At 24.5% G+C, this 21,060-nt stretch overlaps 12 protein-coding genes and 1 non-coding gene across 13 annotated transcripts in view; 12 read left to right on the plus strand and 1 right to left on the minus strand.

The window, feature by feature from the left end:
- rasC (Ras GTPase) overlaps positions 1 to 326 on the plus strand; it is a gene marked incomplete at both ends in the record, with an annotated part of 1,015 nt that extends 689 nt beyond the window's left edge. Inside the window, one exon of the mRNA XM_635591.1 lies at positions 1 to 326. This exon is cut by the window's left edge and continues 56 nt beyond it. Coding sequence (XP_640683.1) covers positions 1 to 326 — 326 coding nt within the window.
- Positions 327 to 628: 302 nt separating this feature from the next.
- Positions 629 to 2,796, plus strand: DDB_G0281527 (hypothetical protein; the record flags this gene model as incomplete). Its single annotated transcript, XM_635592.1, has 3 exons — positions 629 to 1,245; positions 1,318 to 2,570; positions 2,771 to 2,796. The coding sequence occupies 3 exons, from the start codon at positions 629 to 631 to the stop codon at positions 2,794 to 2,796; spliced, it is 1,896 nt and encodes a 631-aa protein (XP_640684.1).
- On the minus strand, positions 2,721 to 3,942 carry DDB_G0281449 (hypothetical protein; the record flags this gene model as incomplete). Its single annotated transcript, XM_635593.1, has 2 exons — positions 2,721 to 2,732; positions 3,667 to 3,942. 2 exons carry the CDS (start codon positions 3,940 to 3,942, stop codon positions 2,721 to 2,723), a joined length of 288 nt encoding a protein of 95 aa, XP_640685.1.
- Positions 3,943 to 4,035: 93 nt separating this feature from the next.
- Positions 4,036 to 4,117, plus strand: tRNA-Leu-AAG-2. The gene has a single exon. It is a non-coding gene; the product is annotated as a tRNA-Leu (tRNA).
- Positions 4,118 to 5,311: 1,194 nt separating this feature from the next.
- Positions 5,312 to 5,644, plus strand: DDB_G0281451 (hypothetical protein; the record flags this gene model as incomplete). Its single annotated transcript, XM_635594.1, has 1 exon — positions 5,312 to 5,644. One exon carries the CDS (start codon positions 5,312 to 5,314, stop codon positions 5,642 to 5,644), a length of 333 nt encoding a protein of 110 aa, XP_640686.1.
- Positions 5,645 to 5,721: 77 nt separating this feature from the next.
- On the plus strand, positions 5,722 to 6,183 carry DDB_G0281453 (hypothetical protein; the record flags this gene model as incomplete). The annotated part of the gene is made up of 1 exon (XM_635595.1): positions 5,722 to 6,183. The coding sequence occupies one exon, from the start codon at positions 5,722 to 5,724 to the stop codon at positions 6,181 to 6,183; it is 462 nt and encodes a 153-aa protein (XP_640687.1).
- Positions 6,184 to 6,332: 149 nt separating this feature from the next.
- On the plus strand, positions 6,333 to 9,626 carry DDB_G0281455 (hypothetical protein; the record flags this gene model as incomplete). Its single annotated transcript, XM_635596.2, has 1 exon — positions 6,333 to 9,626. The coding sequence occupies one exon, from the start codon at positions 6,333 to 6,335 to the stop codon at positions 9,624 to 9,626; it is 3,294 nt and encodes a 1,097-aa protein (XP_640688.2).
- A 399-nt stretch (positions 9,627 to 10,025) lies between these two features.
- On the plus strand, positions 10,026 to 11,298 carry DDB_G0281529 (hypothetical protein; the record flags this gene model as incomplete). The annotated part of the gene is made up of 2 exons (XM_635597.1): positions 10,026 to 10,068; positions 11,072 to 11,298. The coding sequence occupies 2 exons, from the start codon at positions 10,026 to 10,028 to the stop codon at positions 11,296 to 11,298; spliced, it is 270 nt and encodes an 89-aa protein (XP_640689.1).
- Positions 11,299 to 12,610: 1,312 nt separating this feature from the next.
- On the plus strand, positions 12,611 to 13,018 carry DDB_G0281457 (hypothetical protein; the record flags this gene model as incomplete). Its single annotated transcript, XM_635598.1, has 1 exon — positions 12,611 to 13,018. The coding sequence occupies one exon, from the start codon at positions 12,611 to 12,613 to the stop codon at positions 13,016 to 13,018; it is 408 nt and encodes a 135-aa protein (XP_640690.1).
- Positions 13,019 to 13,208: 190 nt separating this feature from the next.
- On the plus strand, positions 13,209 to 16,560 carry DDB_G0281531 (hypothetical protein; the record flags this gene model as incomplete). Its single annotated transcript, XM_635599.1, has 8 exons — positions 13,209 to 13,362; positions 13,469 to 13,789; positions 14,025 to 14,336; positions 14,639 to 14,809; positions 14,896 to 15,240; positions 15,323 to 15,736; positions 15,759 to 16,028; positions 16,196 to 16,560. The coding sequence occupies 8 exons, from the start codon at positions 13,209 to 13,211 to the stop codon at positions 16,558 to 16,560; spliced, it is 2,352 nt and encodes a 783-aa protein (XP_640691.1).
- Positions 16,561 to 16,578: 18 nt separating this feature from the next.
- On the plus strand, positions 16,579 to 17,359 carry DDB_G0281459 (hypothetical protein; the record flags this gene model as incomplete). The annotated part of the gene is made up of 2 exons (XM_635600.1): positions 16,579 to 17,110; positions 17,253 to 17,359. 2 exons carry the CDS (start codon positions 16,579 to 16,581, stop codon positions 17,357 to 17,359), a joined length of 639 nt encoding a protein of 212 aa, XP_640692.1.
- Positions 17,360 to 18,117: 758 nt separating this feature from the next.
- sodF (superoxide dismutase) lies at positions 18,118 to 18,573 on the plus strand (the record flags this gene model as incomplete). The annotated part of the gene is made up of 1 exon (XM_635601.1): positions 18,118 to 18,573. The coding sequence occupies one exon, from the start codon at positions 18,118 to 18,120 to the stop codon at positions 18,571 to 18,573; it is 456 nt and encodes a 151-aa protein (XP_640693.1).
- Positions 18,574 to 19,492: 919 nt separating this feature from the next.
- On the plus strand, positions 19,493 to 20,666 carry DDB_G0281463 (hypothetical protein; the record flags this gene model as incomplete). Its single annotated transcript, XM_635602.1, has 3 exons — positions 19,493 to 19,678; positions 19,764 to 20,444; positions 20,511 to 20,666. The coding sequence occupies 3 exons, from the start codon at positions 19,493 to 19,495 to the stop codon at positions 20,664 to 20,666; spliced, it is 1,023 nt and encodes a 340-aa protein (XP_640694.1).
- Positions 20,667 to 21,060: the final 394 nt, after the last annotated feature.

Genomic DNA, 21,060 nt, shown 5'->3' on the forward strand with positions numbered 1-21,060 from the left:
TTTACAGTATTATATCAAGAGCAAGTTTTGAAGCTGTTACAACATTCCGTGAACAAATTTTAAGAGTTAAGGATCTCTCAACCTATCCTATCGTAATCATTGGAAATAAAGCAGATTTACCAGACAAAGATAGAAAAGTACCACCAATGGAGGGTAAGGAGTTAGCAAAAAGTTTTGGTGCACCATTTTTAGAAACATCAGCCAAATCTAGAGTAAACGTTGAAGAGGCCTTCTTTACCCTCGTTAGAGAAATTAAAAGATGGAATCAAAATCCACAAAACGAAGAGATGCTCCCACCAAAGAAAAGGGGATGTATTATATTGTAAATTTTAAAAAATAAAAAAAAAAAACAAACCTACCCATAAAAAAAAAAAAAAAAAAAAAAAATAAAAAATAAAAAAAAAAAAAAAAAAAATAAGAAATAAAATAAAATTTGATCAGATATAATAGAATAATTTTATTTTTAGAATTGTTTAATCTCCACCATTGACTAAACACACTAATGTTTGTTGTGTGGGATATTTTTAATTTTCGTATTTTTATATTTTTTTTTTTTTTTTAGTTTTTCATTTTTTTTTTTTTTTTTTTTTTAAATTTAATTTCAACACACCATTAGATATTATTTTATATGCAAAGATTTACAAAATTATATATTGAAAATAATGATGATGATAATAATAATAATAATGAAAATATAGAAAGATCATTAGAAGGAAAAGATGCAATTTTTAGTAATATTATAGCATGCATTACAATTGGAGATATTATGAAATCATTATTAGGTCCCTGTAGTAGGGATAAATTAATAATCAATAAATATAATGAGATTATAGTTAGTAATGATGGATACACTGTTTTGAAATCAATTCAATTAGAACATCCTTGCTCAAAAATGATGGTAGAATTAAGTTTTTCGATGGATGATCAAAATGGTGATGGTACTACATCAGTTGTAGTTTTGAGTTCATTTTTATTAAGAAAATCTTTAAAATTATTAAACGGTTCTTCAACTAATATTAGTAATAATAATAATAGTGGTGGTATTGGTAGTGGTGGTGGATCAATTCATCCAATTAAAATTATAAATGGATTTGTTCGTGCATCTAAAATTGCAATTGAATCAATTATTAATCAATCAAAATCATTTGATATTAATACTGACCAAGGTAAAAATTTAATGATGCAAACTTGTAAAACCACTTTAAATTCTAAATTAATATCACATACAAATCCAATTTTATCAAAGTATTTATTTAATTAAAATATTATTAAAATATTAAAAGTTTTATATTAATTATATATATTTTTTTTTAATAGATTAGCAATTGATTCAATATTAATGATATCAAATTTAAAAGGTTCAATTTCAACAGAATCAATAAATATTATTTCAATTCAAGGCGAATCAGTTGAAAAGTCAACTATTTATCCATATTTTATATTACCTCATTCATTAATTACACCATTTTATTCAAATAGTAATAATAATAATGGTGATTTTAAAATTTTATTTTTAAATTTATCAAATAATGGTAATAATATTAATAATAATAATAATATTTTAAATATTGAAGATAATATTAATAAAGAAGAAAATAATATAAAATCAATTGTAATATCATTAAAAAAGAAAGGAATTTCAATGATTGGAATTTTAGAAGATTTAAATATACCAAATTTAAATATTTCAAATTTATTATTATCTTATTTAACAAAAGCTAAAATATCAGTTTTAAAACCATTTTCATTTGAAAAAATGAAATATTTATCCAATAGATTAAATATACCAATAATTTTTGATAAATCTGAAATCATTAAATCTGACAATTTCAAAACTTTTAAATCAATTAAATATCAAACTATTAATAATGAAAATTTAATTCATTTTGAAAATCATATTATCACTACTACTAATAATCAAAATGATGATAGTTGTTGTTATAATAATAATAATAATAATAATAATAATAATAATAATAATAATAATAATAATAATAATAATAATAATAATAATAATAATAATAATAATAATAATAATAATAATATTTTACCAACTATTATTTTAAGAGGTACAACAATAATGGAATTAAAAGAAACTGAAAGAGCATTACATGATGCATTATGTGTATTAAGGAATTTAATTCGAAATCCAATTGTTGTACCTGGTGGTAGTGCTTGTGAAATTGAAGCATCAAAAAAAATAAATGATTTCTTTAATAATTCAATCATTATAACTAATGGTAATAATAATAATGATAATACTACTATTATTAATAGAGATGAATTATTGGCAATGTTATCATTTGCAGAATCATTAGAGGAAATATCAGAAACACTTTGCCAAAATTCAGGTATTGATAATCATTTAGAGGTTGTATTAAAACTTAAACAAATTCATTTAGAGAATAAATTAAACAATTCTAAAAATATTGGAATTGATTTAAAAGTAAATTCTATTGGTGATATGTTTGAGTATGGTGTATTGGAAACACTTTCTAACAAATTGGCACAAATAACAATGGCAACAGAAATTGTAACAAGCATTTTGAAGATTGATGAAATAGTTTATTGTAAATAAATATAATACCGTTTATAAAAAGATTGATGAAATAGTTTATTGTAATACTTTTTTATATTATTATTTTTATTGTTTTTTTTTTAAAATGTTTTTTTGGTTTATTAATTTATGTATGTCCTTAAGCATTTTATTCTTCATTTTCTTAATTTGACCACTTTTATATGAAATTACTATTTTCAAATTATTAAATAGATAGAAATTTGGTAGGAAAACTTTAAAATTGATTTTTTTTTTAAATTTATAAATTAGTTTTTTTTTTTTATAGTGAGTGAAGAGTGTGTTGAGTGTTGTGATATATTTGTTGAGATTTGTTGGTAGTGTTACAGAGTGAATTGGAGAGTTCCAATTCTTGCGAAATCTCTCAGTTGTTTGGATATGATAGATTTGTATTTTTTGGCTTGTTTGTTATTTGTGGCTTTTTTTCTTTTCTAATTAGTTTGTGTTTGTTGTTTTTGGTTAATGAAATATCCAATTTGAATTTTAAATTTTTTTTTTTTTTTTTAATAACATCACTCAATTTGAGTGTGTTCTAGGAGAGTTTATTTGTAGTTTTTTTTTTTTTATATTTTTTTTTTTTTTATTCTTATTTTTTTATTATTATTATTATTATATTATTATTATTATTATATTATTATTATTATTATTATTGTTATAATTTTTTTTTTTTTTTTTTTTTTTTTTTTTTTTTTTTTTTTATGGGTAGTTGGTGTTATATGAGCAGTATGGTCTGAAGTGTTCCTCATGAGTTTCGAGTTCCAGTTGTGACTGAATTTTTCGAGTCTTCTTTTTATTGATGCGGTCCGATTGATTGACTCTCGGTTATCAGTGCATCTTAGTTCTTGTCGTAGTTGCTTTTCTACTATCTTTCTTGTTCTATCCCATTCGGCAACTCTCGCTTTTTTGATTTTATGAATTATTTGGTTCTCTGTTATTATTGTAGTGTTATCGTTGAATTTTATTTGGTTTCTTCTGTACCATATCGATTCCATAATGGCTCCTATCAGATTTGATGAGAATGGTGTGAGTAGTTTTCCGAGAACTTTTTCGCTCCATGGACCGTGGTAAGTGTTGTTAGAGTCTTTACAGACCTTTTGATAGATTGAGTCGATATCCTGTTTTATTGATTTGCATTCGAAGAAGATGTGCATAGACCACTCTTCTTCTTTACATGAGTGGCAATTCTCCCCATGGTGTTTTGGAAGTGCCTTGAGTAGATACCTCCATGCTAAGTCTCTTCCTTTGATAGTTGTTATTGATCTGGCTTCTCTAAATGGTAGAGTTGGGTGATTAATGTTCTTTTGAATCAGTTTTTGACCTGTTGTTGGCTGGTGTTTGTTCCATCCCTTGTATTTTATATCCATCATGTTTCTATAGATTACTTTTTGTTTTAGTATTTGGGTTTTGTAGATAATGAATTTTAAATTAGTATTAGTCTAAATAAAATTAAAAATAAAAAAGTAAGCTTGCCCGAGCTGGTCTAAGGGGTTGCATTAAGGCTGCAATATCATTGATACAAGGGTTCGAATCCCTTAGCTTACAAAATTTTTTAAAACGAATCCTGTTAAATTTTATAGTTATAATCTATAAGATCAAAAGCAAGCAATCAAACGGATACTAGATACAGAAAAACATAATAAACAGAAGCAACCCTTACATCCCATCCACCCCTAAGACACCTGTCAATAAAGAAAGGAAAGGAATCATTGAGAGCTTCATAGAGAGTATCTACCCTTCACCATCCAAACCGCAGCTATACGACTCCCAAGAGGAGATCGATATCATCTCATAATGGTAGTAATCAAAATCAACCAATGGAATGTCAGAGGTTGGGGCACTGACACCTCCTTCAAAAACAAAACAGACTTTATCAAATCCCAATCCCCCCCAAACTCATTGGCACTAACCATAGTCAATGAACTCAATGCTGACGCAACACAAGCACACCAGCTATTTCCTGGCTCCATCATTAGTGCAACCAACAGAGGCAACGGAATAGGAATACTAAACCACAACAACCAAAACATAAAACCCTCACCAATATTCATAATAGAAGGTAGACTAATAATATCAGACATTCTAATAAAAGATACCACAACGAGAATCTTGGCCATATACGCCCCGGCCCAACCTGATAAAAGAAAAATACTAGCTTCAACACTAAACAAACACTTCAACAACCAATACCAAATTGGCCACTCTAGAATACATCAAAAAAGCAAAAGATCTGAAAAACTTATCAGCAAAAGACCATAATAACTTCAAAGATCCTAAGATCCTTCTCACCTCAACGATCAAGCTAAGAAAAACAACAGCTAATTACTATTGTATTCCAGAATCATCTCTCCCAAATATTATATCTTTTGATCAATTCATATGATTAAAATAACCCTTCAGCTTAAATGATAAGCCTATAAATAAATATTAAATAAAAACTCGTATTAACACAGATGGACATATATCAATCTTGTTAATCCAATATTAAAAAAAAAAAAAAAAAAAAAAAAAAAGAAAAACATATCCATCATCAATCTAACATCAACTACATTCAATCTATCTACTCTACACACTAATTTCTTCAATCCTTGGATTGGGAATAAGAATAGATCTGAATAAACGAGAAAGAAAAAAAAAAAAAAAAATTAAAATTAAAAATCAAAAATATTTTTATATAAACACATAATTAAAAAAAAAATAATAAAAATAATATAAAAAAAAAAAAAAAAAAAAAAAAAAATGAATTTTTTCGATAAACTTAAAGGTGAACTCAACTTAGGCGAGGAAGAGTTAAATAAAAAAACTATTCAAATAAGGTTATTCTACCCAAATACCTTGGAATTAAATAGTAATTCAACAAAATTAATAGATAATTTCATAGTTAATGGTACTCTTAACATTGTCAGAAGACAAAAGGGTATAACAGTATTCGGTAGAATACTAAAAGAAAATTCACATTATTACACGAGTGTTACAGCACTTTCAAGTATGAAGATTTCCCACTGCAAAAATTCATACTTTACACCCCAGGATATCACTATGTCCACTTTTACACATTTACAAAAAACATAATAAAAAAAATAAACAATCAAATGGTAAAAGAAAACTGGGGATTGGAGCCATTACTAATAGATGAATGCAACATAGTAATGCTACCAGATGTGATTAGATATTCATGCATACTATTATTTAATAAAGAAGATGATATCTCAATCATTAAAACAAACATTGATGCTATAAAAGGTAGTAAGCATCCAATAAGAGCCTTCATCTCTGAATATAACAATAAAGAAATAAGAGATGTTAGAAAAAAAAAAAACACAAGTAATAAAAACCAACAACCAACAACTACAAATACAACTAAATCAATACCATCAACTCCACCAACAACTAATGCATCAACAACCACACCAATAACAACCACACCAATAACAACCACACAAACAACAACCACACCAACAACAACCACACATCAATTACCAACAAGCAATACAACAATCTACAACCTAAACAAAACTACTACTACTACTACTACTACTACAAAACCTATCAATAAAATTACTACAAGCAATGGTACCAAGTTTCCAATTGCCAGTAGTATTAGAAAATAATGGAACAATTAAAATTATTACTATGGAACTGCAGAGGTAATCAATCAACCAACGCTAAGAATAAAACAGAAGAAACGATAAAAAGAATTGGCACTCAATTAGCACTCCTAACTGAAACTAATTTCAATGGATTCAACCACCACAAAACAATGTTCAACTTTGAAAGAATAGATCATGGTTCAGGTAAAGGAACTGGCATAGCAATAGAAAATAGAGATACAAGAAAAGGCCACATATCAATAAACTTCAAAGACGATGATGGTAGAATACTATCAATTAAATACAATTCCTTTAATTCTATCAACATATTATTGATCTATGCTCCAGCGACTATATCTGAAAGAAACACCTTCATAATCAACTCAAAATCACTGTTTAAAAAATATAATTCAATCAACCATCAAATAATAGCAGGCGACTTCAATAACAACCACGATTGCAACAGCTTCTTCGGTACTGAATTACGTAAAATAATAGACCAAGACATGCTACTAGATACTGGTATTGAAGAAAACACTCCAACATTTCCAAGATCAATGAAGAGACTAGATAGAATCTACTGTCATCCAACACTACTAAACCAAAATTCAAAACTGGTAGTCCACAACACAGTATTTAACAAATCAGATCACTTTCCCATCACAATCACAATACAAACCAACAGAGAAACAACAACAACAACAACAACCAAATTAGAAAGACTCCCTTGGACATTATGTAAAGAAATTCTCAACAACAAACATATACATGATGGGTTATCAGAATTAATCAGTAAGAACAAAGATAAGATCAAATCAGTGGAGGAATGGACGAAATTTAAAAATAATGTCATCAGAGATTATTTTAAAAAAGAACAAAACAAAATAAAGAAAGAAAAGAACAAAAGAAAATACGTAATCCACAAATTACTTGGAAATAGTGATATCATTCCAAAGATGAGAAAAGAACTCAATGAAGAAATAAGTAGAATATTAGAAGAAGAAAGAAAGGTAAAAGCATGGGATATCAAATTAAAACTCCACCTGCATCAAGAAACACCAAGCAAATACCTCACAAGTATCCTTAAATCCAGAGCCAAAGATAAATCAATATTCCAAATAAAAGATAAAGATAATAAGACCATATCAGATAAAGAGAACATAGCAAAAAGATTTGTTGAATTCTATCAAGATCAATATGAAGAGAAAGAAGATAACGAAGAAACCCACAAGAAGTTATTAGAAAAATGGGAAGTAGACGTTGATTTAATCAAGAAACTCGAGATAGACAGACCGATAAGAATACATGAAGTGACCAAAGCAATCAAAACTTCAAGTATCCACAAATCTCCAGGTTTAGACGGTATCAATGCACTATTCTACAAGTACCACATCAACTCAATAGCAAGAATATTGACTATAGCTTTCAACGACCTCCTCACAAATAAGAAAGAAATCCCCACAAAATTCAAAGAAGGAGTAATAACAACAATATTCAAAAAAGGAGATGAACTAAACATTTCAAATAGAAGACCAATCACCCTTCTCAATACAGATTACAAAATTTTAAGCAAAATTCTCAACAGTAGATTATTAGATATCACCAGTAAAATTATCAACAAATTTCAAAACGGCTTTGTTCCAAACAGGTTCATCCAAGACAATATTCAGATCATGAAGGAAGTAATAGAAATAAGTAACAAAAGAAAGAACAATACACTCATTACCTTTTACGATTTTAACAAAGCATTCGATTCAATCAGCCACAAGAGTATCACAAGAACATTAGAGCATATTGGTATCCCCCCAAAATTCACAGCGATCCTACTAAACCTACTCAAAGATACTAAAAACAAAATAAAGATCAACGACTTTTTAGTCAATGGAATAACAATCAGAACAGGAACAAAACAAGGAGACCCAATATCACCAACAATCTTTGCTCTAGTTTTAGAACCACTTCTAATAGATATCATCAATGATAATACAATCAAAGGCTTCACTCTACCAAATTCCAAATCATTAAAACTCACTGCATTTGCTGACGACATAGCAACCTTTACAAACTCCACAGAAGAACTAATGAAAATTAATACTAAAATCCAAAAGTACTGCTCAGCAACGTCATCATCGTTAAACAAAGAGAAAACAGTAATGATAGCAATAGGAGATAAACCACACGATCTACCATTCCAAGAGAGTACAGTCCCAGAAAGATATCTTGGCCTCAATTTCACCAAAACAGGTTTAAATTCAAAATACAACACTTTAATCCAAGAAATGAAAAACAATCTAATCAAATGGAAATCACAAGCAATAACGATGAAGGCAAAGATGACAATTCTCAAAACATACGTTCTATCCAAATTAACATACCATCAATACATGGATAATCTAAATGAAGAACAAATTGAGGAAATCAATAACATGACCAGATGGTTCTTATTCTCCTCAGTTAAGAATACATATACAGAAGAGAGAAAATACAAAACTATGATGAAAATAGACAGAGCATATGCAGATTGGAAAGAAGGAGGCATAAAATTATGGGATATAGAACTAAGACATATAGCATTCAAAATCTGGTACATGAACAGGCTACTCCATAACAACTACAACAACAACAACAATACCTTACAAGAATGGTACATGGAGCAATTAAGTAGAAAAAAAGCCCACACTTCAACCCTCAACGATATGTGCAGACACTGGGGTGTATTCAGAGTCAAATTTTACCAAAACCATCCAAAGATAAATGAACTTCCAGACTGTATAAGAAACGACAATGACGAACCACTAAAACTGAAAGAAATTTACGAACTCATGATCAAAGACAGACACCCAACACCAAGAAGAACAGAATGGCAGAAGTTATGGGCGGTGAGATACAACACAGCAATACCCAAAGTATTCATAAACATCAACAGCATTTCTCACCAAAAAGGTAGAAACACCCTCTTCAGATTCTTCTCAAGATCACTTCCAGGTATCAACCACGAAAGAGACACCAGATGCAAGATCTGTGGCCACCTATTCAGAGACCCTTATTCTCACCTCTTCACTCTATGCCAAGATATCCTAGATATTGAAAAAACCATCATATCAACAGTTAACAAATTATCATTCATCAAAATCCACAGATGGTCAATGGATACCTTAGACATATCAAAATACAACAGAACTGAGAGAATCTTCCCCAATCTCATAGGAATAATAGCACACCAATTATGGAAGATAATCTGTCACAAATTGTTCAACACTGATGAAAGCAAACCAGAGCCAAAATTCGAACAAAAGGTCATAGAAACAGAATTACTAAATCTCATCGAAACTGAAAAATTCATCACACTAAAGAAAATCAAACACGACGAAGCAATACTAAAAAATACAAATCAAGATCTTCACAAATACAAATTCAACAAAGCCTGGCAAACCCCAGCAGCTCCGAACCCTCTTCCAATTTAAGTAGTAGTAAAAAAAAAAAAAAAAAAAAAAAAAAAAAAAAAAAAAAAAAAAAAAAAAAAAAAAATAATATAGTTTAAAAAATTTAATACAATTGAATAATAATAATAAAACCTTTTAACAAACACCGCTGAAAAGACACAAGGACATTCCTTGAAGGTCTGATCACAGGTAAAAAAAAAAAAAAACACCGCTTTTAGGTAAAAAAAAAAAAAAAGTTATAATATATAAATAAAAACGTAAAACTGATTTTTCGAAAAACGAAAAATTGTTTTTATATTTTATTTTTATTTTTTATTTTCGGTTTTAACAAACCGAACTTCGTAAAGTACCAAAATACTTTACAATCCATATTTAATTTTCATTTTGCAGAAAACGCACATGTCCCATGCCAAAATTAATATGGCTGCTGAAATTAATATGGTAATTTTGGCATGGGACTTATGTCTGCTAGAATTACCACATTAATTTCAGCAGCCATATTAATTTTGGCATGCACAGACCAACTATTTTAGGCTGAAATTAATATGGCTGCCGAAATTAATATGGTAATTTTGGGCATAGAAAAATAAAAAAAAAACTCAAAGTCATTTAATTAATAATCATCTCAAATATAAAAGAATTAAAAATAATAAAAAAAAACTCATGGGATTAATTACAGTAACAATACTGATGACAAGAATAATTATAAAATAAAAAAAAAAAAAAAATCTTTTTTTATCTTTTTATTTTTATTTCTTATTTATTTTCATGTGTTCAAAAAAAGTGGTGGTTTAAAACAATTTATTTAATTTTAAACTGTATGATTGTTTAAACAATTTCGAAATAAGTTTCTTTAAAGAAATTCTGTATTTCTTTTTTTTATTTTATTTTATTTCATTTCATTCTATTTTTTTTTTTTTATTTTTTTTATTTTTTTATTTTTTTATTTTTTTTTTGTATATTTAAGTTATTTATTATTATTATTATTATTATTATTATTATTATTATTATTATTATTATTATTATTATTATTATTATTATTATTATTATTATTATTATATTATTGTTATTATTATTATTATTATTATTATTATTATTATTATTAATATTACTATTATTTAATTGACCGAAGGGATATCTTTTACTTTTTTTTTATATATAATTGTTCGAAACTTTAAAAAATAAAATAAAAAAAAAAAATTAAAAAAAAAAATATAAAAAAAAAATTAAAAAAATTAAAAAGTATTTTTTTTTTTTATTTTTTTATTTTTCCACCCGAAGATGTCGCTTTTTTGGAATTTAAAGATGTTGAATTCAATCAAAGTGATGAATTTGGTGTATTATTTAACGAAGTTACTATTGATAAAAATGATTTGAAGTACAAAGTAAATGTTGAATTTAGAGAGGCGGAGACAAGTAAAATAAATTGCAAAGGGATATCGAAATAACCAAAAGAAAATCAACAGATGACCTAGTTGAAAAAGCAATCGAGCACTCTACCACCGAAGTTAGATCAACACATGAAGCTGCAACAACTTCCAATAATGGTGGAATCACAACTCAATCAAACAAAAACAAAACGGGTAAAAAAAGAGCTAATCAATTACAATCTGATGCTGATTTTACCAAAAGATTTTCAAACGAAACTTCATCTGTTAGTAACAAAAGAGAAAGTAGAAGAGTCAATAATTAAAATAAAAAATTAAAAAAAAAAAATTATTTTAATTTTTTTTTTTTTTTTTTTTTTTTATTTTTAATTTTTTTTTTTATTTTTAATTTTTTTTTTTGTGAGCCGTGGACATAAATGAATAATAAAAAAATATATCAACTAAAAAAAAAAGAAATGAAAATAAATTATAAAATTAATAATAAAAATAAAAAGATAAAAATAAATAAAAGATATAAATAAAATAATATGAAAATTTTTTTTTTTTTTTTTTTTATTATTATAATTATTATAATAAAAATAATAATAATAATAATTTTAGTACTAAAATTTTGTTTATATTTGAGATGATTATTAATTAAATGACTTTGACTTTTTTTTTTTTTCTATGCCAAAATTACCATATTAATTTTGGCAGCTATGTACATGCTGAAATTAATATGGCTGCTGAAATTAATACGGTAATTTTGGCAGACATAAGTCCCATGCCAAAATTAATATAGCTGCTGAAATTAATATGGTAATTTTGGCATGGGACACGCACAATATAAAAAATACAGGTTCAACTGGAATTATATAAACACAAATCTTGACCTAGTCAGAACACATGCATATTGGAACTTAATCTCATTAGTTATTCACCAAATATGGATATGGTTATGCAAATCATTATTTGACATCAATATAACTCAATCAATTGACAATTGGAACAACCAAATAAACAACACAACACTAGATTATGATATATTAAAATCAAAATGGCACAAGCTAATAAGATTGGAATATTCAAGAACATTATCAAACTTTAACCAATACTCAATTAAAAACAACCTCACAAAAACTCAAAAAGAAACCCAATGGTCCGAAACCATCAAAAAATTTAAAAAAGAATGGAGCATAAACACAAATGAACCAATTCCAACAATTACACCACCAATTAATTATTAATTACCTAATCTAAAATAACATACCATTTTAAATTCACAAAAACTAAAAAACCTAAAATAAATAAATAAAAATAACATACTACAATAGTTTATTTATATCAAAAAAAAAAAAAAAAAAAAAAAAAAAATTAATTTTGGAGGTTAAGAAAATCATTTTTTTTTAAATTATTTCTACTATTTTAGAATAAATAAAAAAAAAAAAAAAAAAAAAAAACTGATGATGGTATAGGTTAAGGAAAAAAATTTAAATTTTCGGGTGACTGTAAAAAAACTAAAAATCTATTTTTACAAAAGTTGGGTTTTGTTTTAATTTCTAATTTTTTTATTTTTGAATTTGAAAATCAAAACTCATCATTTATAAAAAAAAAAAAAAAACTAAAATAAAATAAAAAATGAAAAGGTTTCTTTTTCTTTTAGTTTTCTTTGTTTTATTATTTAGTAATAATGATGTTTTGGTAAGTTCTCAATTAACTCCCGACACAAGTGGCGGATCTATATCATTATCAATCGTCTATAAAAATCCAATATTTAACTTATATCCAAAAATTTCATCATTAGATGTATGCTCCATCAATTATAATTTTTTGGTTGAAGAAGAATTAAAAACATATATTATTGACTTAATTCAGTTTTCCCCTAATATTTCACCAATAAAATTAATTTTGAATAATAATTATAAAAGTTTATATTCATGTACCATTGACAAGGTTATACCAGGTAATTATAACTTTAGTTTAATGGCGAGTTCTGAATCATCATCTTCAAATTTTACACTTTCTTTCAAATGTAATTGTAAGTAGAAATCAAATTTAATATTAAAATAATTAATAATTAATAATTAATGATTTTATTTTGAAGCACTTACTTCTTTATTAAGTACAATGAGTATTAGTTTTTTGAAAGAACCATTTTATAGTTCTTCTTATTTTTCATATTTAAAAGTTGAAGGTGTTGGAGATCATGTTTTCGACTATTTAGAATTTTTTGGAAATGGAATTTGAATGCCAACGTGGTTTCAATACTTTTTTAATTTTATGGGACTCATATTATATTTCTAAAGCAAAGTATTCAAATTGGACTATCAGTTTTAATTTTGCAAGTCACAATATAACAATTGAAACAAAATCTTATTATAATGATGATAGTAATTATTAATAATAGTAATTAAAAATAACTCATTGAATACTATTTTAATTATTAATTCAAGCTCTTTTTTTTTTTTTCAATTATCTTTATTTTATAAAATACAGAAAATGAAATTTATAAGAATATAACCGATTTTAGTTATTATCTTGATAATGCATTTAACAATAATTCAATACCTTTTCAAGAATTTGGTCAAGAGTATAGACCTTTAGTAATGATTTCAGTGAATACAGAAGCAGCAAAAGATTTAATACAGCTTAACCTGGATTTATCTGGTTTTTACTCACCTTTCGTTCCAATAAAAGGAAGTAAAGGGGATTTGAAGTATTTAGGTTTTGTTCCATTAGGTGCAGTTTTTAATGGAAAATACAATTTTTCATTAATTACATTAAAAGAATCCATTCGATATAGTTGTAAAACTGGAGGTATTTTCCAATTAATAATAAAAATAATAATAATAATAATAATAATAATAATAATAATAATAATAATAATAATAATAATAATAATAATAATAATAATAATAATAATAATAATAATAATAATAATAATAATAATAACAACAATAATAATAAAAATAATAATAAAAATAATAATAATAATAATAACAGTAAAATAGATTATTTATTAATATATTTTAATTTAAATTTTTTTTTTTAGATTTTAAAATTCCAAAATTTGAGAATTTTAATATGACTATAGATTTATTGGAGACTAATAATCAACCGATATTTGAGGTAGAATTCAGTGTTTCAAACCCAAACTTAAATATTTTCCCACATGCTAAATATACATCAGGTTATAAACAACTAATACTTGATTTCCCATTTGGATATGTACTTAGTCCAAACGTAAATTTCAAAAACTCTGTTGTTCTTTTTAGGATTAATAATACTTTAAATAATGAAATTTCAATAAAATCAACTGTCCACGATATCCTATATGAAAGTATATATATTAGTAACATTACAAGTAAGTTTTTAATATAAAAATTGGTTTGGTTTATATTAATATTATTTTTTCATTATTATTATTATTATTATTATTATTATTATTATTATTATTACTATTATTATTATTATTATTATTATTATTATTATTATTATTGTTTAATATTATTAGATTATAATTCAAAACCCCAAAATTAATATCATATAAAATTATTAAGGTTTCAAGTGAAACTTTTTTATATATTTTAAAAATTAATTCAATAAATGGGTTGGATAAAATATTAATTTCTGGTATATTTAATTTTGGAATTGATTGTTTAATAGAGGGAGATATTTATTTGGGAACATATGAATTTGTAATGAATCCTATGTATGGTGCAGTAATTCAATTATTTGACACTTTAAATAAAATTGAAATCATTAAGAAAGATGATTTTATTTCCTTAGACCCTTTAACTCAATTTTCAAATACTCAAGATATGAATTTTAATTTTGGTAAATTTGATTATTTTAGATTAAATATAATAATAATAATAATATTAATATATTTTTTTTATTTTTTAATTTTTATTTTTTTATAGATTTAAATAGTTTTAATAATATTACTTTTTTAATAAATGATTTAAATTTAATCAATAATACAGTTTCAAATATTATGTATTTAAATTCAACTGATATACCAAGAGACTTACCAATGGTTTTGGGATTATCTGATCCAATCTCATTAAATAGAGAAATAATATATCCTTTTTATTATAACTCAACATCAGATTTATTCTATTGCAAATTTATTATACCAAAAAACAATATATTTGGTGAAATTGATTTTAAAATCCTTACTCAATCAGATAGAGGTTATTTAAATACTTTTTTAAATTTAATTCCTAGTGGTTTTTTACCAAATAGTTTAAGAGTAAATCAAACATGTAGGTATTTTTAAATTTTAAAATAAAATTAATAATAATTGATTTATATATTTATATATTTATTTATTATTATAATTATTAGATTTAGATAATCAAGGACCAGTATTCAAAAAAATTGAAAGAATTGGTGTGAATCAAATTTTTTCAAATGTTAATGGATTAGGAGTTAAATCAAGATTAATAGGTTGGAATTTTTTTATTAAAGATGATTATAATGGTTTTGAAAGTGGATTTATAAAAGTTATTGGTTCAGTTGATAATTCACTTAATAGTTTTAATTTTACAAGTGAAGATTTTTCAAGTGGTGATAAATGGAGTGGTACTTATCAAATGCTAATAAACGTTTCTTATCCATGTATTTCTCAATCATTTATAACTACTCACGTTTTATTAAAGGATACAAATAATATAGAGAGTGAATTTAAATTATATTCCGAATTTGGGCCAAATTCAATTCAAAACCCATTTTTAAATTTTTATAATCAAAGTTTAGTTGGTATCTTCAAAAATGGAAAAAGTAAAGTGTATTTCAAATTTAACCTTTATAAATGATACAATTGCACATTATTCATGTTCAACAGAAATTCCACTTGGTTTTGGTAATCCTGATCCAATTTTATTATCACTCTATGGTTTTATTGGTAATAGTGGTTTTTACAATGGTTTTTCAACATCAGATTTAATGAATCATAATTCTTACTATATAAATACAACCATTTCATTTGGTAATACAATTATAAAATCAACTGGTTTATTCTATTCAGATAGTGATAGATTAGTTAATATTGGTAGAGAATTTGAATCAACATCATTGGTTTTCATTGATTATAATGATGATGGGATGATTCAACAACAACAGGATTTTATAAATATAATGATGTTATAGATACAATTGAATCTTCTATAATCATTTTAAAAAATGTTAAACCAACTGAAAAGTCATTTTTTATAAAAGTTCAAAATTCAAATGGTAAAATTTCAAATATCTATAAAGTAATTCCAATTTATTTTAATATTCATCCCTCAGTTAAACCAACTGAAACACCTTCAACAACAGTTAAACCAACTGAAACATCTTCAATAAATCCTCCACAATTATGTATAGGTAATCCGATATGTGGTGGTAGCAATCAAGGTTATTGTGTTGAAAATGTTGGATGTATTTGTTATCCTCCATATGTTGGTACATCATGTCAATCAAAAGTTATAATTATTAATCCACCAATTATAAATCCAAATAATCCATCAACAAATTTAACTTTTAATGATGATGATGATGATAAACCATCATTAATTGGTTTAATTTCGATTATATCTTAATGAGAATTAGGAATAAATATGGAAATTAAAAAAACTCATTTCTTTGAAAATTGGACTCAAACAAGCTTATCATATAATAAACATCATTATATTGCAAATATTAAAGGTACATCAAATATTACCATTGAAACTGAATGGTTTGATAGTTTAACAAATATTACATTTGCAAATCAAAAATTAACAATGAATCCTCCAACTTTGAAATATAATATCAATATTACAAAATATGAATTTATTTCTAATATTAATTCACTTCAATTAGTTATTCAATCAAAACTATCAAAAAATTCAAATATTGATCATAGTATTTGTTCAGCTCAATCATTTGGGGAAACAACCTCAAATGATAATTCAAATTATATTCAATTATCAGTTGAAAAACATTCATTATATGGTCGTTTCATAAAAAGAGGTATAGTTGATAATAAAATCATTTCAATTAATAATGAACAATTAAATGATTTAAATTCTGAAAGTTCTTATTATACATCAGAATCTCATATTGGTATAAATATACCTTGGTTTAAGGATTTAGTTCAATTAGATCCAGGTATGTATAGTTTTTATAAAAAAAAAAAAAAAAAAAAAAAAAAAAAATTTAAGATGTATATATTATATAGTAAATTATTATATAAATACTAATTATCTTTTTTTTTATTTTTTTAATTAAAAATAATCATAAAAATTATTAGATTTTTCTGTATTATTAGATGGATCATCAACAAACTCAATATGCAAAGATGGTCACAGTTTATCAAAAAAAAGCGTTAATTGGTGTTATTGTAGGCTGTGTTGGTAATTATCGTTGTAGCATTTATTGTTGTAAAATATAGAACCGATATGAAAATTATGAAAATTAAGTTAATAAAATTAAACAAATATTAAAATCATATTAACCAACAAGCAATGTCTTGAAAAAAAAAAAAATAATAATAATAATAAAATAGATAATATCTACTAAATAATTAATGATTATTTTTAGTTTTTATCTTTTTTCTACTCTTTTTTAAAAAATAGAATACAACATGAGATATTAATTTATTTATTTTTTATTTTTTATTTTTTTTTATTTTTTTTTTTTATTTTTTTTTTTTATTTTTTTTTATTTATTATTTATTTGAGTTTAAAAATTGTTTTAACCAGTATATCACAGAGAACTTGATATTTCTTTAGGGTTTTTTTATTTTGGGGTATTGAATCCATGAACTATGGCACACCATTTTTTCCAAGCATTTAATTAGATAAAGAATGAATAGAAAATTAAAAAAAAAAAAAAAAAAAATATATATTATCAAGATCATGGATATTGATAATTTCAAACACTTCCAAAAATAGTTAAAATAGTTTGGTTAAATATAAATATTAAAAATATTTCAAAACCCTTTAAAAATTTTACCTCTTTTTGGTTATTTCTTTTTATTCATTTATTAAATTTTAGAAAATTAAAAAATATATAAATTAATTTTTTTTTTTTAAAAAAAAAACCTATAAATATTTGAAAACCAATTTCATTTTTATTTTTTATATTATAATTTTAATAAAGAAAGATAAAAAAAGATGGTTAATGCAATTGTAATTATTAAGGGATTGGGGGTTGAAGGAAAAGTAACATTATCTCAAGAATGTGAAGGTAGTCCAATTTACATCAATGGAACAGTTAGTGGATTAACACCTGGTCAACATGGTATGCACGTCCATGAATTTGGCGATACAAGTAATGGATGTATTAGTGCTGGAGATCATTATAATCCATTGCATAGAGAGCATGGTTCTCCTTTAGATGTTGAACGTCATATTGGTGATTTAGGAAATATTAAAGCTCTTTCAAATGGTGTTGCAACAATTTCAATTAGAGATACTATAATGTCTTTATTTGGAGATATATCTGTAATGGGTAGAACAATGGTAATTCATTCTGATAGGGATGATTATGGTAGAGGTAATTTTCCAGATTCAAAAACAGCTGGTCACTCTGGTAAAAGAGTTGGATGTGGTATTATTGCAAAGATTTGAATAAAAAATAAAAAGGATAATATCAATTTTTGATTTTTTTTTTTTTTTACTTATTTATTTATTTGATTTTTTTTTTTACTTATTTATATATTTGATTTTTTTTTTTTTTTTTTAATTATTATTATTTTTAAAATTCTGATTAAAATTAGAAATACAAATATGAAATAATCATAATGTGAAGTATTAGTTTGAATAACAAATATGGTTGTGTTATTATTAAATTGTGTGGAAGTTAAATTACTAATCCTTATATTCATTTATTTTAATATTTGTGTATTTTATATAATGGATTCCATATTCAATTGAATTGTTAATTGAATAGTATTTGTAATATTATTTAAAAGGTATGATCTTGCTCTATCACTTCCATCCCCAGTTCAATTCATGGTAGTGGTTCATTATCATCTATATCACCACATTCACTATTATTATATTTTATATGCTATTACTGTTTACAACTAATGTTAGTGGCTGTGGTGTCAGTAATAATTTTGGTGTTAAAAAAAAAAAATGAATGAAAAAAAAAATGAACACAAATTGAAAGTAAATTGTTAATTATTTTTTTAACAATCAAATAACTGTTTTAAATTAATTTTTTTTTTTTATTTTTGGTAAATTGTTTTAATTATAAAAAAAAAAAATTTCAGTGTATTTTTTTTTTTTTTTTTTTTAATTATTTATTATTCTTTTTTTGGTTGATATTTTGTGAATAGTTTTATTTTTTTAAATTCTCGACACAAATTACTAATTTTTTTTTTTTTAATTAAAAATAAATATTTATTTTTTCTTTTACTAAACCATGTTTATAGAGCTTGATGTCAGTATGTTTCTTTTATTATTTATTTTAATTTTTTTTTTTTTTTATTATTTCTATTAAGATTATCATTAACAATTTCTTCAAAACAATAATAAATAATAAATGATTGCTAATAAAATTTCTGATATTAAAAACTCAAATATTTTTTCTATATATAAAAAAGATTATATTTTAGGAGTCAAGAATGTTGGTGACAAAGAGTTTAAAGTACACGCATTAAATGGTGGTAAATATTTAGATATGTCTTATAAAAGCGGTACATTATCAAAACTCCTTTTGATACAAGAGGTAATTATTTTTAGTTTTAATTTTAGAAGCTCTATTTAAAAATCAAAATTTTTAATAACATATAAAAACTTATTTTGTAATTTAGTATTTACATGATGTTTTTACAGAAGGTGAATTAGATGGTGTCATTATTAAAAGAAATTTATCAGAATCTAAATTTGATGAGTTTGAAGAAAAATATAGAGATTATAAAGTTGAATATGTCAAACATGGAGGTTTGGTAATCATTTATGAAAATCTATCAACTGGAATAGCTCACTTTTATTGTACTGGTGCTTTATTTCCAATGTTTGAACGTGTAAATAGTTTTTATGTACAAAGGGTTTTAACTACTAGTTCTGATCTTTCAATTAGTCTTCCTCATGGTTCTAGACAACCAGATTTAAGTTCATTACCTGATGGAAGACAAAGTTTGGTTCCTACAACTGTTGTTGAGATTGGTGTCTCACAATCAGTCACTCACTTAGTAAAAAAGTGTGCTTCTTTCTTTAGAAATACTCAAATCGAAATAGTATTGGGAATAAAGATTTTTTCAAAAGAAGATGATAATACATTTAGAGCAGTAGCATTTAATTATAGCCGTAATGGGTTAAATGGCAATTGTCTATCAATTGTTTCATTTGGCAGTTGCAGAACAACTGTACAAGATGAAGAACTCTTTTTAGAATTAACCAACAACAATCAAAATCCAAATATTCTTACAGGTGTTTTATCAACCAATCAAGTTTTAAACAATGCACCAAATACACCACCATTTGTAATCAACGTACGTAAATATATTAATAAATTATAATTTTTAATCAATGTATTAATTACAAAAATTATTCTATAGATTCCATTAGCAGCATTATTAAATGGAGCTTCTCCACAACCACAATTTCTTCCAAACTTGTTACAAGCACCTATTAATATTCCAATTGATTTATTTACAGTAAAAATCTATTTAGAAACAAAAATTCCAGCAAATAGATCTTTTACATCTTTTTAATATATAAATAAGAAAAATTAGTTTATATTCAGTCTTATTCTCAACTTCACTTAATTACAAATAGAACTAATAAATATAATTGGTTTTTATACCTTTTAACACATAAATATTTAGTTTAGTAAAATAGAATTTATTTATTTTATTTTATTACTTTTCTCCTATGAGTATAGAATATTGTTGTTAGTTTAGTATTTCTATCTTTGGAATTTTTTGACTATTGAAGAACTGATAGGAATGATTATGGTAGAGGTAATTTCCCAGATTCAAAAACAACACTAGTCACTCTGGTAAAAGAGTTGGATGTGGTATTATTGCAAGATTTAAATAAAAAAAATAAAATAAAATAGGGTAATATCAATTTTTGTTTTTAGTTTTTATTTTTTTATTTATTTAT

This window comes from Dictyostelium discoideum, assembly GCF_000004695.1.
Source record: "Dictyostelium discoideum AX4 chromosome 3 chromosome, whole genome shotgun sequence".
NCBI lineage: Eukaryota > Evosea > Eumycetozoa > Dictyosteliales > Dictyosteliaceae > Dictyostelium > Dictyostelium discoideum.